The 13719-nt window shown below is 36.2% G+C and overlaps 1 protein-coding gene across 2 annotated transcripts in view; it reads left to right on the top strand.

Annotated features, from left to right (window-relative positions):
- The first annotated feature begins 1286 nt into the window (after positions 1-1286).
- The window catches only part of LOC136833249 (uncharacterized), a 105083-nt gene continuing 92650 nt past the window's right edge, over positions 1287-13719 (top strand). Inside the window, exon 1 of one of the 2 annotated variants that reach the window (XM_067095140.1) lies at positions 1287-2208. In XM_067095140.1, the coding sequence (XP_066951241.1) occupies positions 2096-2208 (113 nt within the window). In that variant the 5' untranslated portion in view covers positions 1287-2095. The remainder of the gene's footprint in view (positions 2209-13719) is intronic. The other variant, XM_067095139.1, reaches the window with a different exon arrangement.

The following is a 13719-nucleotide window of genomic DNA, read 5'->3' as shown; positions in this document are numbered from 1 at the left end:
CTTCCCTTTGTAATAATAAAAAAAATAATAATAATAGTGCTGTGATATTCCTGTTTATTTCCATAGTCTCACCTCCACTAAAGGGGTAAAATTTCATGGTAGCCTTATGATCATTTACTCGAGACTAGGGTGTGTGTGTGTGTGTGAGTGAGAGAGAGAGAGAGAGAGAGAGAGAGAGAAACTATAATAATAATTCTGTGATCTTGTTATTTCCATAGTCTCACCCGCCGCACAGGGGTAAAATTTAGTGGTAGGCTTATGGTCATTTACTCGACACTGGTGAGAGAGAGAGAGAGCATGCAAAGTGAAAGACTAAATGTGAATGCCGTCCAATGCATGGAAATTTTTTTAGTTAAAAGCATTATTCATCATATATATATATATATATATATATATATATAGAGAGAGAGAGAGAGAGAGAGAGAGTGGTGGGTTTGAATTCACTATACCTATCTTTAAGCCTAAACCACAGTCCCAGGTTCGAATCCTGGCCGGTGTAAATTCACTTATAATGATAATTCCCCAGGTATGAGTTATTCTCATAATTCCCCAGGTATAAGTTATTCTCAAGGTATAGTGGAATTTAATGAATGATCAGAATAACGAGAGAGAGAGAGAGAGAGAGAGAGAGAGAGAGAGAGAGAGTTGAACCAAAGGATGAAAAATATTTTTGACGTGCAATTGAAGACTTTTACACTTCATTCTGTCGACACGAACAAATAGGAAAAACTGTTTGCCGTAGAACAGGTTTGCAGAGAGAGAGAGAGAGAGAGAGAGAGAGAAATATTCATCCCCTTTGTGTATGTGCAAAGTGTTAGTTTCGCACTTTTGTTGAAGTAAACGGATGGATGTCCACCATAAAACATTCATATGTACAAAAACACACACACACAAACTAACATACACACGCACATACATACATACACACATGCACACACTCACAAGACTGGGTGTGGTGAGGAGAGAGAGGGAAATAATAGAACTTGTGATATATTGAAAGATTTTATTTTCTTGCTTTTTGGTTTTTCCGAGACGGTGTTTCATCGCGTGAAATATCTGTCGGAACAAAATCTCTCTCATATTATATTTCCGTCCGTGAGTCCATATGTGTATTATGTGCAAAGCCAGTCTTAGGAGCTGTGGTGTGTTATCACCACGATTGCAGAAATGTTCGTTGGACGTCCGTTTCGCACTGTCCGGTCAATAGGCGTGATCTAAACAAAACACCCCAAATATAATTCGTCAAATATATTTTCATTATTTCTCACCTAAGGCTTCATTTATAGATTCGTCGCTGAAAGCCGACCCAGACGCTTCTCGGAGACGTTCTTCTACGGCCGCCGAATTCCGTTCGCTTCGGAGGGCCTTTCTTCGTCACCTGGACGATCGGACGGACGGACGTGGTGACGACGACACGCGAAATAAAGCTTTGCGAAGCGAATTAGAGGAATAGGAAGCGAAAAGAGAGAGGGCGAGGAGCGCGGCGGTGCCACGTCGCGAGTGTTTCGGGTCGAGTGCGCGGAGAGGCGGCAACGCCGCCCACAGCAGTGTGTGTGCCCGTCTCCCCTACGAGGAAAGTGGACTTACCCGCTGCTGGTCGTCGACAGAAGAGGCGCCTCGCCAGCGTCGGGTCGTTTTTACGTAGATCGGTGTCTCTCCTATCGGCCGAAATTCTCGCCGCCGCGCGCCCCTTTTCGCAGTGCAAGTGAACCAGAGTGGAGTTCGTAGTGCTGGTGCTGGTGGTGGTGGTGTTACAGAAGTGGTGGTTGGTGGTGTCGCCGTTTCGGGCATTCAGTGTTTTGTTGGAGAAATCAACCTCCTCCTCCTCCTCCACCTCCTCCACATCCTCTCCCTCCTCCTCATCCTCCTCCCTCCTGCTATACTACCCTGACACACACACACACACATCCCCACCACACACACCGTCACATACACTACAATAACCCCCACCCACCCACCCACCCCCGACAACACCCCTCTCAACCCGACCCAATGAAGTCGCCGTCATCATCATCTTCGTCGTCTTCGTCGTCGTCGGAGAAATCCACAACCAGGTGTCCCACGGCCACTGCATCCAAATCCTAATCAAAGCCTTATGGAGAGCGTGAAGCTGGCGGGGATAGGGGCACATGCCCCTCAGATCTTGTATTCTGGGGGCCGCCAGCCGCCCCCGGGACCGCAGGCAGCCCATCCGCCGCCCACGTCAAGGTACAGTGACTCAAATACGCCCAAAAGTTAGGTCGGGGAAAGGAAAATATCAAAAAGGAAAGAAAGTCTCTCTTAGAGTAAGCCTGTAGGTTTAGGGATTCAGTCTGTCTGTGTATGTCTCTCTCTCTCCCCCCCAAAAGAACGCAGTCTTATTCAGTCTACGGCTGGTTCTACCTCCTGTCAGGTGTGTTTCTGTGTGTCCGTGTCCCCCCGTTCCCTTCGGTTATGGCTAGGCATTTCCCTCCTGTCTGTTCGTTTGTGTATTTGTCTCGGGACAAACAAGCAAATGACGACGTCGCTGATGGCGATATTAGACAGACATCTTGTGTTGCGTTGGAAGGTGTTGCCTGTCGTCTCATCTCCTCTACGTCACCCAAATCGTGCTCAAAATGTGATGAAAACGCAGCGTAAATCCGACTGTATGCCCGTGTATACGCTGTATACATGCCAGTACGTCCGTACACGAATGTATACACGCACGCACATGCACGTACACTCACATACATACATACACAAGCAAGGGGGGAGGGGTGGGAGGGTGCGAAGGGTAGTAGTGGTAGTGATGGTAAACTTGGCAACGCAGCAAATGTTTAGAAACCCGTCGAAATCTGGCTTAGTTATTCCCTTCTGTCGGCCCCCTGTGCCACAGACTCTCGTTATTGTGATCTTGAAACAGTCTGGAGAGGAGCTGCGAGTTGGAATACCCGTGAAAAAGCATCGTTTTGGCCAACATTATTCCCTTCGCTCTTTTTTTTATAAGATCGAATCTTTCCGCAACTGAGCTTTTGATGGTGAGCGATGCGGTGTGGCGTTCGGACGCTGGTTACGGGGGTAGATGTGGCAACGCCGCTCCATGACCTCCAGTGAATCAAAAACTGGCTATGTACTTCTCTCTCTCTCTCTCTCTCTCTCTCTCTCTCTCTCTGTACACCTCTCGAAAAGTGCCTGTGTACGTGTACACACCAGAAAGCCCCACACACAAGAAGCAGAAGGGGAATTCGTAGACTCACATTGCAAAATGCAATTCCATTATGCTGTAGCGAAAGCACATTCAAGAGAAGGAGGCTCTTGTTTTACTTTACCTCGTGACCATGGCTTGCTGTACTCAAAATCTAGTTATGTAAGGTTTATTCTACCACTTGGCTAATTGGCACTTTGGTCGTTGGATTTAAGGCTTCTTGGTTTTCATTATTCTTTAAAGAGTTCGGTCGTGTCTACCAGGTCCAGCTAATAATTCTCGTCTTGCCCCGTAAGGGATTTGGACAAAATGGTTTCAGTGGTGTTTTGGAGTTTTATAGTAGTTATATTTGTTTTAGCGGATGTTGCAACGTTAACTTCGAATAGTCGTCGTTTGGGGGTTGCATTTTAAATTGTTCACCAGAGTATTCCATTGATCAAATGAATTCTTGAGTATTTATAGCTACATTATCTTGAGTTGCGAGTTGAGTTAACAGCTGCTGTTGGTGTTTTCCCAGTTTGACAGTGAGTTTAGGGAGCCAAGTGAAGATATAAAAACTCGAGCTTTAATATAACCTCATGCTATAATACTTCCTTATTTTAACATGTAAGATAGTGGGATTTTATCAAGTTTGCGAATATCAACACTATTTAAAAAAAAAAAAAAGTTAACATGAATACGGTGACAGTCAAGTATGACTCGATCCTCGCTCTGGTATTTGTTTTTTTTTTATTTATTCCAAGTGCATACTTGAAGTTCAGTGATAAATTTAGTTTTATTTATAATCGCAATGCGGCATTGGAAGATATTCCTTTCTTACAGTTTTGGTAGCAATGGAGTATGTGAGCTTAGCTAGTTATAAAATGGCCGTCCTCTTTTGTGTGTGTGTGTGTATGTATGTGTGTGCCGCAGTGGGCAACACCAAGCTTCTCTCTCTCTCTCTCTCTTTCTCTTTCTCTCCCTCTTTCTATCTCTCTCTCTCTCTCTCTTTTTCTCTCTCTTTTTGCAACATTTCCTCAGCAGATGCAACTTAGAAAATGGTTGCCATGTTGTCATTGGTCATGGGAATAAGTCATCCATTTTCTCTTATATATCGTAATATTTTTATTCCGTTCTCGGATATTCAGTGGAAGCCTTTCGAACTTCGAAAAAAAAAGTGTGATAGGCCTACAGTAGTGACTCGACCAGATAACGTGGCTTTGCGATTTCATACATCGGAAAGTGCGTGTTTCAGAAGCTTCGATAAATATGGATATATATATATATATTATATATATATATATATATATATATATATATATATATATATATATATATATATATATATATATATATATATCAAACTATTGCATATAGTTCTTGGCTCCACTTCGGTACAGATGTCATTCTTTGCCCCCCAAAAAAGCGATTTACCAAAAGAAAAAAAAAACCTCAAGTATAATTTTAGTGTAATAATATTTAAAAAATCGAATATATTGCTGCTAGCTATTTAAAATTTCAAGCAGTAGATTCAAGAGTGTGGAATAGGCTAGGCCTTGCTGTCAGATTGAGGTGTTGGTTAAATAGCATAGGCCTACTAATCTTGTTTACATTTCGCCTCGGGATATTGTTATTTATTTATTAGATAAATTTCACACTACCTCGTGAAGTGTCACCACAGGGATTTTCCCTGTTTGGGAAATTGGCTTAGACCCACCGTTAATCTTATTGTCATTTTTGGGGAAAAGGACGTCTTAAGCCTAGCTGTAATCATATAGTTCGCGAATCTTAATTTTTGTGTTGCTTTTTTTTTTCGTAAAATTTGATGGGTATTAATTTGGAAGCCGCAGTGGCCTTTATATTTTTTGTGATTTAGATTTTGTTTTATTTTGCTCTGGGAAAAGTACAAAAGTGTCAGTTGGAAAAATTGTGGTGTCGTTTTGTGCATATTTTGTGTATTTCTGTGGAAATATACGAATTGTTAGTTGGAAATTCACCAAAATTGCGGCGTTTGTTTTATGCATATTTTGTATATTTCTTTGGAAATTTACAAATTGCCAGTTGGAAATTCATCCAAATTGTGGCGTTTGTTTTTTGCATATTTTGTATATTTCTTTGGAATTATACAAGTTGTCAGTTGGAAATCTACCAAAATAATGGTGTTTGTTTTGTTTCTTTGGAAATATACGAATTGTTAATTGTGAATTAACCAAAATGATGGTGGCGTTTGTATTATGCATATTTTGTATATTTCTTTGGAAATGTACAGATTATGTAAAATAATGGTGGCGGTTGTTCTATGCATATTTTGTATATTTCTTTGGAAATATACAAATTGTCATTTGGAAACTAAGATAATGGTGGCTTTTGTTTTATGCATATTTTGTATATTTCTTTGGAAATATAAAAATTGTCAATTCGAAACTAAAATAATGGTGGCGTTTGTTTTATGCATATTTTGTATATTTCTTTGGAAATATACAAATTCTTAGTTGGAAATCCACCAAAATAATGGTGTAGTTTGTTTTATGCATATTTTTGTATATTGCTTTGGAAATATACAAATTGTCAATCGGAAACTCCAAAATAATTGTGGCGGTTGTTTTGTGCATATTTTTGTTTATTTCTATGGAAATTCACGGAATTTATTTTGGCGTTTTTTGTGTACTTCCATGAAAGTGCAAAATTGCCGTTTTGGTTCCGTAGAGGAATCAGAAATAAATTTCCTAGTGGAATTATCATCATCGTAAGTTCAACTCCAGTGCAGAGAGAGAGAGAGTGAAATGAGTGAGGTGGCCATTATTATTGGAAAATTTTCGGGTTTTCAAGGTGTACCGGGATTTACATAGACACGATATCAAGTTCGGCTTTAGTGCAGTGAAAGACTAATTTGGATATTGTTGAACCTTGCTTTTGTGTGTGTTTTTATTTTATACCGTTCGGAATTCAGCGGGAAACGAATCCATTTAGTAATGTTGCTCATTTTCAGTGCTTGCTCGCATAAGCATTTAAAAAAATAATAAAAAATAGAATTCGATAAAGTGAAAATTAAAAGTAAGGACGAGGAATTATGTTGAAGGTTGGAACTAGGCGTTAAAATTTTTTTTTTTTTAAATGTCCGGAGTCATTTTCGTGTTTTCATTGTTGCTGGTAGACTTTGTCAGTGTTCTTTGTAAATATGAATTGTGTGTATGTTGTTCTTTGTAAATATGAATTGTGTGTGTGTTTAGACTGAATAGCGGCACTTACTCAGTCAAGTTTAGTCAGTGTAAATACCAGCAGGTCTCACACTGTGTGCGCAAATTGAGAAGCTTTAAACGTAACTAATCAATTGTGTGTGTGTGTGTTTTAGACTGAATAGTGGAATTTAGTGACTCAGTCTAGGTTAGGTAGTGTAGCCTAAATACCAGTAGGTCTCACACTGTGTGCGCAAATTGAAAAGCTTTGAACGTAACCAATTCGTTAAGTATATTAATATCATATTTGTAGCCGTGTCTTAGACTTACGATTGCCAGTGATAATTGTCCTTTGTTGGTGTGCGGTTTGACGGAATTTAGACTGACTTTAGATAGGCCTACTTGTACGAAAAATACTTACTTGGTGTTAAGTGCTACAGCCAAAAAGTGGAACCTTTTGACCCGCATTATGTTATTCGAATGATTAGTTATTGGGGGGATATTAGCATAGCTGTAATACACACGTAGACCCACACACAAGGTTGATATTCTTCCTCCCAGTTTAGAGTGCAGTTGTATCTTGTTTAGTTCAACGTTTAGAATCGTGTCGTTTGATTTCTTGATTGTCATTTAACTTAAGACATTTATTTATTTATTTATCTCTTTATTTATGTATTTTTATTATTTATTTTATACAGTAGTTTCGAAAGTGCTTGGCCAGTGAGGAGACCATAGGCCTAAGACTTTCCCGGCACATTATCGTGAGATTTGGAGATTTTGAAAAATAATTAGCCGCAACTGTGCCAAAGAAATTTTGAAAAATATCTCTCTCTCTCTCTCTCTCTCTCTCTCTCTCTCTCTCTCTCTCTCTCTTGTTTGTAATTACTCTGAAGCAAGCAGTGAAGGTTTTCATGAAAAGTAATTAGCCGCAACTGTGCTGTAGACTACCTCAATATATTTTTGCCTTTTTATCAGTAATATTGCCGTGTAACAAGATACTAGCTAGGAAGGTGAACAAACTTCCCCGTTTTTTTTTTATTTAGTTATTTTTAATCGAAATGTAATGATCTTTTATACGGCCGATAGGTAGAATGGCAATATTTGATGTGAGACTTTTGTTCAAGTGTGAATACTCCGTGTATAGTGCTTTTTATGTCAGAATATGCAGCTTGTTTTTTGTGACAACGTAGGAATATGTGTGTAAGAGAGGGAGGGAGAGAATGTGTGAGTGAGAGTAAGTACATCCTATGCAGGAAAAGGATAATTAGGTGAACAAATTAAGGAAATAAATAACGCAAAACCTTTTATTAAACCGCAGATAGCATAACATCAGAAACATAGCGGTAAGGAACAAAACACATAGTAAGCCTTAAAAATTGTACAGGAAGGACTTTTGGACCAAGTCGTAGTGGAAAATATATTAGCCTATACTATAAATGTATACACAACCGTCGCTGAAATGGTTTTATAAGAGTTTTTTGGTAGAAATTATAAATAGTTCAGAGCGGGGAAAAAGTACGAGACAAAATGCGGCTTGTCAGAATAGACCTGTATTAGAATATTATAAATTTGTATGTATTATTCATTTGTCAAAGTAGAGCAGTCTGGATAATTTCGTCATCAATGATTTAATTTTTTTCTCAATGTGGTGAACTCCGCTGATATTTCTTTTTCACTTTAGTCCGTAAATATGTTTATGTCAGTTATAGTATTGTATGTTTTGAAAAAATGAAAGAAAAATTACATTCAGCATGCGAAGTTTTTTATATATATTTGAAAAGTTCAACATGAAACTTGTGATAGACTATATCATGTGTAGCCTATACATACATATATATATATATATATATATATATATATATATATATATATATATATATGTATATATATGTATATATATATATATATATATATATATATATATATATAATATATATGAATAATGTATATATATATATATATATATATATATATATATATATATATATATATAATTCAAATTAAATAAAAATTACAAGTATTTTACGTATTTAAAATTCAACATGAAATTTATTGGTATACTATATCTTGTAATATATATATATATATATATATATATATATATAAATGAAATGAAAGATATATGAAGGCAGTAGAAACATATGCACTGAGCGTTCATTGCCGTCACGTCTTTCATAAATTAAGTGGTTACCCAAATTCCTTCAATGGCAAATAAGGAATGAGGTCATTGTGAACAAGGAGGAGAACTGCTGGTTGTGTTGGTCAAATAAATTATTATGATAATAATTATTATTATAATTAATATAATTATTATTATTATTATACATATCTCGATGATGAGTTAATAAAGAATTGGCGTTTTTATTTTTGAGGAAATTGTGTTGAGGGCGAACGGTTGATTTTTAAAACATTAAAAAAAAAGAAGAGATATGATTGTCAGAATAACCGTGTTGTTAAAATTAGTCTGTCAAGGCTTAGAACATGCTCCTCAAAAGAATTGTTAACCATTGTTTGCTTCGGCTTTCAAACAAGTCATGTGTCTACCTAAAGAATTCGTGGAAGTTTGTAAATTATATATATATATATATATATATATATATATATATATATATATATATATAATATATATATATATATATATATATATATATATTTATATGTCTGCATGCCTATGTATATTTTTATTTTTATGTACATACTGTACTATGTACTGGTATAACCTATATACATATGTATAGTTGAATCACGAAAATATGGAACTTGATTAATATATATAAAGACAAAATCCACGAAGGAAAGAAACACTGGAGTGCTGCGAGGCCTTTCGACTGTCGTTCTTTACATATATATATATATATATATATAATCTCGTTTAATATAACTGAGTGACTGGGAAACCGCGGACAGGAATCATGGAAATATTTCCTTGTTTTTTCCATTACATTTCGAAGCCACGAATTGTCTGTCCTGCCCCTTCTAACATATGAACTGACTTTCAACTAGCGTCCACTAGGCAAAGAGAATTTTCCACAAGAGAGTTCAGAGACTTCAGAATCCTCCCTCCGTGGCCATCTTTTTAGAGGAATCGCGAATGATTATCGCGACGGCCGAGAGTATTTTTGGACGAAGCTGTTTTGCTTTAAGGGTCGTTTTATTGCCAGATCCTTGACATTTCGGGTTTGGTCCGAATTTGACATTTTGGCGTTGGGTCCCCCTCCCCCTTTTTTTTTAATGCGAAGGGGGTTGGGGGAAAGGGGAGGAGGAGAAGAGGGGGAGGTGGTTGTTGAAGCAAGTCCCACCATCACCAACCTATCTAATAAGTTCATGTACAAGTGCCATTTATCGATGATTATTGTTTGTGGAGGTAGCTTTCTGTCCAATGCAGCTGTTAGCTTATTTAGCTCTTTAGACATCCGTAATTGATCGCTGGGTTTTGCTGTAGCTCGCGCATTTGTGAAATAAAAATATAAGCCTTTACAATAATAATGGAATTACCTGGACCGTCAAACCGTCTCAAGATTGACGTGGCCGTTGCGTGGCTTCAAGCATACTGGATTTCTAGGCGATTATGTTGAAGTAATTAGAGTTTCTCTCTCTCTCTCTCTCTCTTATAAACAGCCTTTGGTGTATTTATCACGTGAATGAATATTGCAACGGCAGCGATACGAGTATATATTTAAACCGAAGTAACATGTAAATTATATATTATATACTATATATATATATTTACTTATTTATGTATTTATTTTTATTTTATTTATTTTCTCAGTTTATCTCAGCTGCTGTTATGGACAATGCATGACAAAATTCCAGACTCACTTTGGATGTGGAAAAATAATTCCTTTTGTATTAGAGTGGAACCTTGCAAAACTGTTAAGGCACCGTTTGTCGAGAAGAAACTGACATTGACAGTCGTCCCAAGGGGTCCCAATTTTTTTTTTTTTTTTTCACCGAATATATCTTTTGAATCATTCCTCCGAAGTGTGTTTGTGTGTGTGTGTGTATGTGTATATGTATATATATATATATATATATATATATATATATATATATATATATATATATATATATATATATATATATATATATATATATATATATATATATATATATATATATATATATTATTTATTTATTTTCATTTATATTTATATTATTCTGTTTAGCGAGAACTTAGTACCTTCTTGTTTTGGAACAGCAGTAATGAATGGTAAGGCTTTAGTTTTCGATTAGCAGTCCCTAACTATATAGTTGACTATATTTGGCTAGAGTTAACTAAGGGAAGGTACTCCATTGAGAACTTTGTTTTTACTTTTAATTTTTTATTTATATTCTGTTCAGCGAGAACGCACCTTCTTGTTTTGGAATAGTAGTAATGATGGTAATGCTTTTGTTTACGAATAGCAATAGCTATAGTCGACTATATTTGGCTAGAGTTAACTTAGAGAAGGTACCCCATTGAGAACTTTTTTTATTTTTCTTTTTATTCATATTCTGTTGAGCGAGAACGACCTCCTCCTCTTGGAAAAGTAGCAATCATGGTAAGGCTTTTGTTTTCGAATACCAGTAACTATAATTGACCAGAGGTAACTTAAAGTGCTGCATTGAGAATTTTGTAGTTATTTTATATTTTTCATTTATATTCTGTTTAGCGAGAACGATCGTCTTGTTTTGGAACAGCAGTAATTGATGGTATTTAAGGCTTTTGTTTTCCAATAGCATTGACTATAGTCGACTGTATATAGCCATAGTTAACTTATAAAAGGTGCTCCGTTTAGAACTTTGCTTTTACTTTTGACTTTTATTTATAGTCAGCGAGAACGGCCTCCGTCTTTTGAAAATGTAGCAATGATGGTAAGGCATTTGTTTTCGAATAGCAACACCTAACTCTAGTCGACTATAATTGGCTGCAGTTAACTTGAAGAAAGTGCGCCATTGAGGACTCTGTTTTTGTTTTTTATTTTTGTTTTTTGTCCACCACATCAACGAATCCCACTGTCCTCGCTAGCTTGGATACAAAAGGGCATCGAGTCTGTCACTAGTGCTCCGGATCTTAATGATATGCCGTTAATAGGGCTAGGATAGACGAGGATATGGGATACACTTTACGCCAATTATCAGTACTGCTGTCCTGGGCCTTTGCGTTTAGGAGAATGAATATTATATAATAATATGATGATTTTTTGTTCTCTCTCGTTAGTTTTACTTTTAAGAAAATAAGTATTTAATATCGATATTTTTTGTCCAATCTCTTCAGTATTACCTTTAAGAAATATTTAATTTCTGGAGAGGAAAACTGAAGGGGAAAGGCCAACACATTTATATTCATATTTACTTTATTAAAGGACGTCAAGGTATCATTTCTCCACGCTCTTATGTTTGAGAAAATATAAATGTTTATAGAGGTAATTCGTTGGCCTCATTCTAAGGGTTGACAAAAAATAAATACTGGTAATTTGTTGTCCTGTTCAGAAAATAAGTGTTTAATGTAGATAATTCTTCGTCCTCTTCAGTCTTAGTAAAAGAAGATATTATTAAAGATAATGTGTTGTCCTCTGCTGTTTAAGAAAATAGGTATTAATGTAGATCATTTGTTGTCCTATTTAGTTTTTTTCTTTTAAAGAAAACAAACATCGATTTAGAAGGTATATATATATAGGCTACAGCCATTGCAACCCCTACGGTATCCAGAGATCAGTAGAAACTGGAATATCACGCCGTTCCTTTCATTCTGGGAGCTGGAGGTCTGTACAGCAGTATAGTTCCATCACGAATCGGACGGCGGCGGCATATATAGCCTTTGATGACAGCGGTACTTCCGGCGCCGCTGTTTAGCGTGTAATGTGATATTTTGAAAGCCGAGTGTGAAGTGTGATTGCCCCCCCCCCCCCCGTGTTAAACGCTCGGTCGGAACCGTGGCTCGTAAATTATTCATTAAAATATATTCCATGTTCATTTCCTGAAGTCATTTGAATGCCGCATGACCTTTCCGTCTCTCTCTCTCTCTCTCTCTCTCTCTCTCTCTCTCTCTCTCTCTCCTCTCTCTCTCTCTCTCTCTGTGCTCCGCGGAGCTGAAATATGTTCCTGCAGTGAGCGTGCTAGCATATAAAAATTGAGTATGTGTAATAAAATATTAAAATATATAGTTACATATTCTCTCTCTCTCTCTCTCTCTCTCTCTCTCTCTCTCTCTCTCTCTCTCTCTCTCTCTCTCTCTCTCTCTTGCGGAGCTGGAAATATACTCTCAGTATAGCATATAAAATTGATATATGTAATAAAATATATATAAAATATATACAGTATATATATAATGTATATATATATACATGTATGTGTACAGTATATACTGTACATCAGTGTACATTTCACACATTTTTCTTTGTTCATACAGTGTGCTGTCAGCCAAGTCAAATTGAAATGGCTGTGAATCGAAATGTTGACGGTTTTAAGGTAGAAATATATCTATAATAAGGAATTTTTTTTTTTTTTTGGGGGGGGGGACATAAATTTTTGACATATGAAGGAGACCTTAATGTCAGCTAGGAGATGTCGCCTTTTGGCGCCAGCATTATTTATTTAATTTGTTTATTTATTTTGTATTTTTTAGTAGGCATTTTCCCTTCTCGGGAAAGTGCCTTGCTTACTCACTGATGACGTGTTTTATTATTATTATTATTATATATTATTATTATTATTATGTAATAAGATTCCACAATTATGTAGCAAATTGCATTAATACGTTTTAATACAATTTTCTAAAGAAATGTGGGTTTCTCTGACAACTGTTTTTCACCAGATTGAGACTCTTACCATTATTATTATTATTATTATATTATTATTATATATTATATATTATTATTATTATTATTATTATTATTATTATTATGCACTAAGAATCCGCAATTATATAGCAAATTGCACTAATACCTATTAATACAATTTAATGAATAAATATGGATTTTTATTACATAACGTTTATCACGAGATTGTGAGAGTCTTACCATTATTATTATTATTATTATTATTATTATTATTATTATTATTATTATTATTATTATTGCCAAAAAAGACAGTTCCACGCCGAGTTCCATTAAATATGTGTACAAGTGACGAATCAAAAGTCATTAAAGGCTGGTTAGAAGTATAAAAAAAAAAATATTCCTTGTGGCTGCTTGGGTAGCTTACAGCGCTGTGGTACTTATTCATTGTTTATTGCACTCTCATTATCGTCGGTATTCAATTATTCATCTAATTACTCTCTCTCTCTCTCTCTCTCTCTCTCTCTCTCTCTCTCTCTCTCTCTCTCTCTCTCTCTCTCTCTCTCAGTAACTTTGAGTACGGTAATTACCCGTTGGTTTCGCAACAGGAATTTGTTTCATTATCATCATTATTAAATTA

This window comes from Macrobrachium rosenbergii, chromosome 51 (genome assembly GCF_040412425.1).
Source record: "Macrobrachium rosenbergii isolate ZJJX-2024 chromosome 51, ASM4041242v1, whole genome shotgun sequence".
NCBI lineage: Eukaryota > Metazoa > Arthropoda > Malacostraca > Decapoda > Palaemonidae > Macrobrachium > Macrobrachium rosenbergii.
This window is presented reverse-complemented; position numbering and strand designations above follow the sequence as displayed.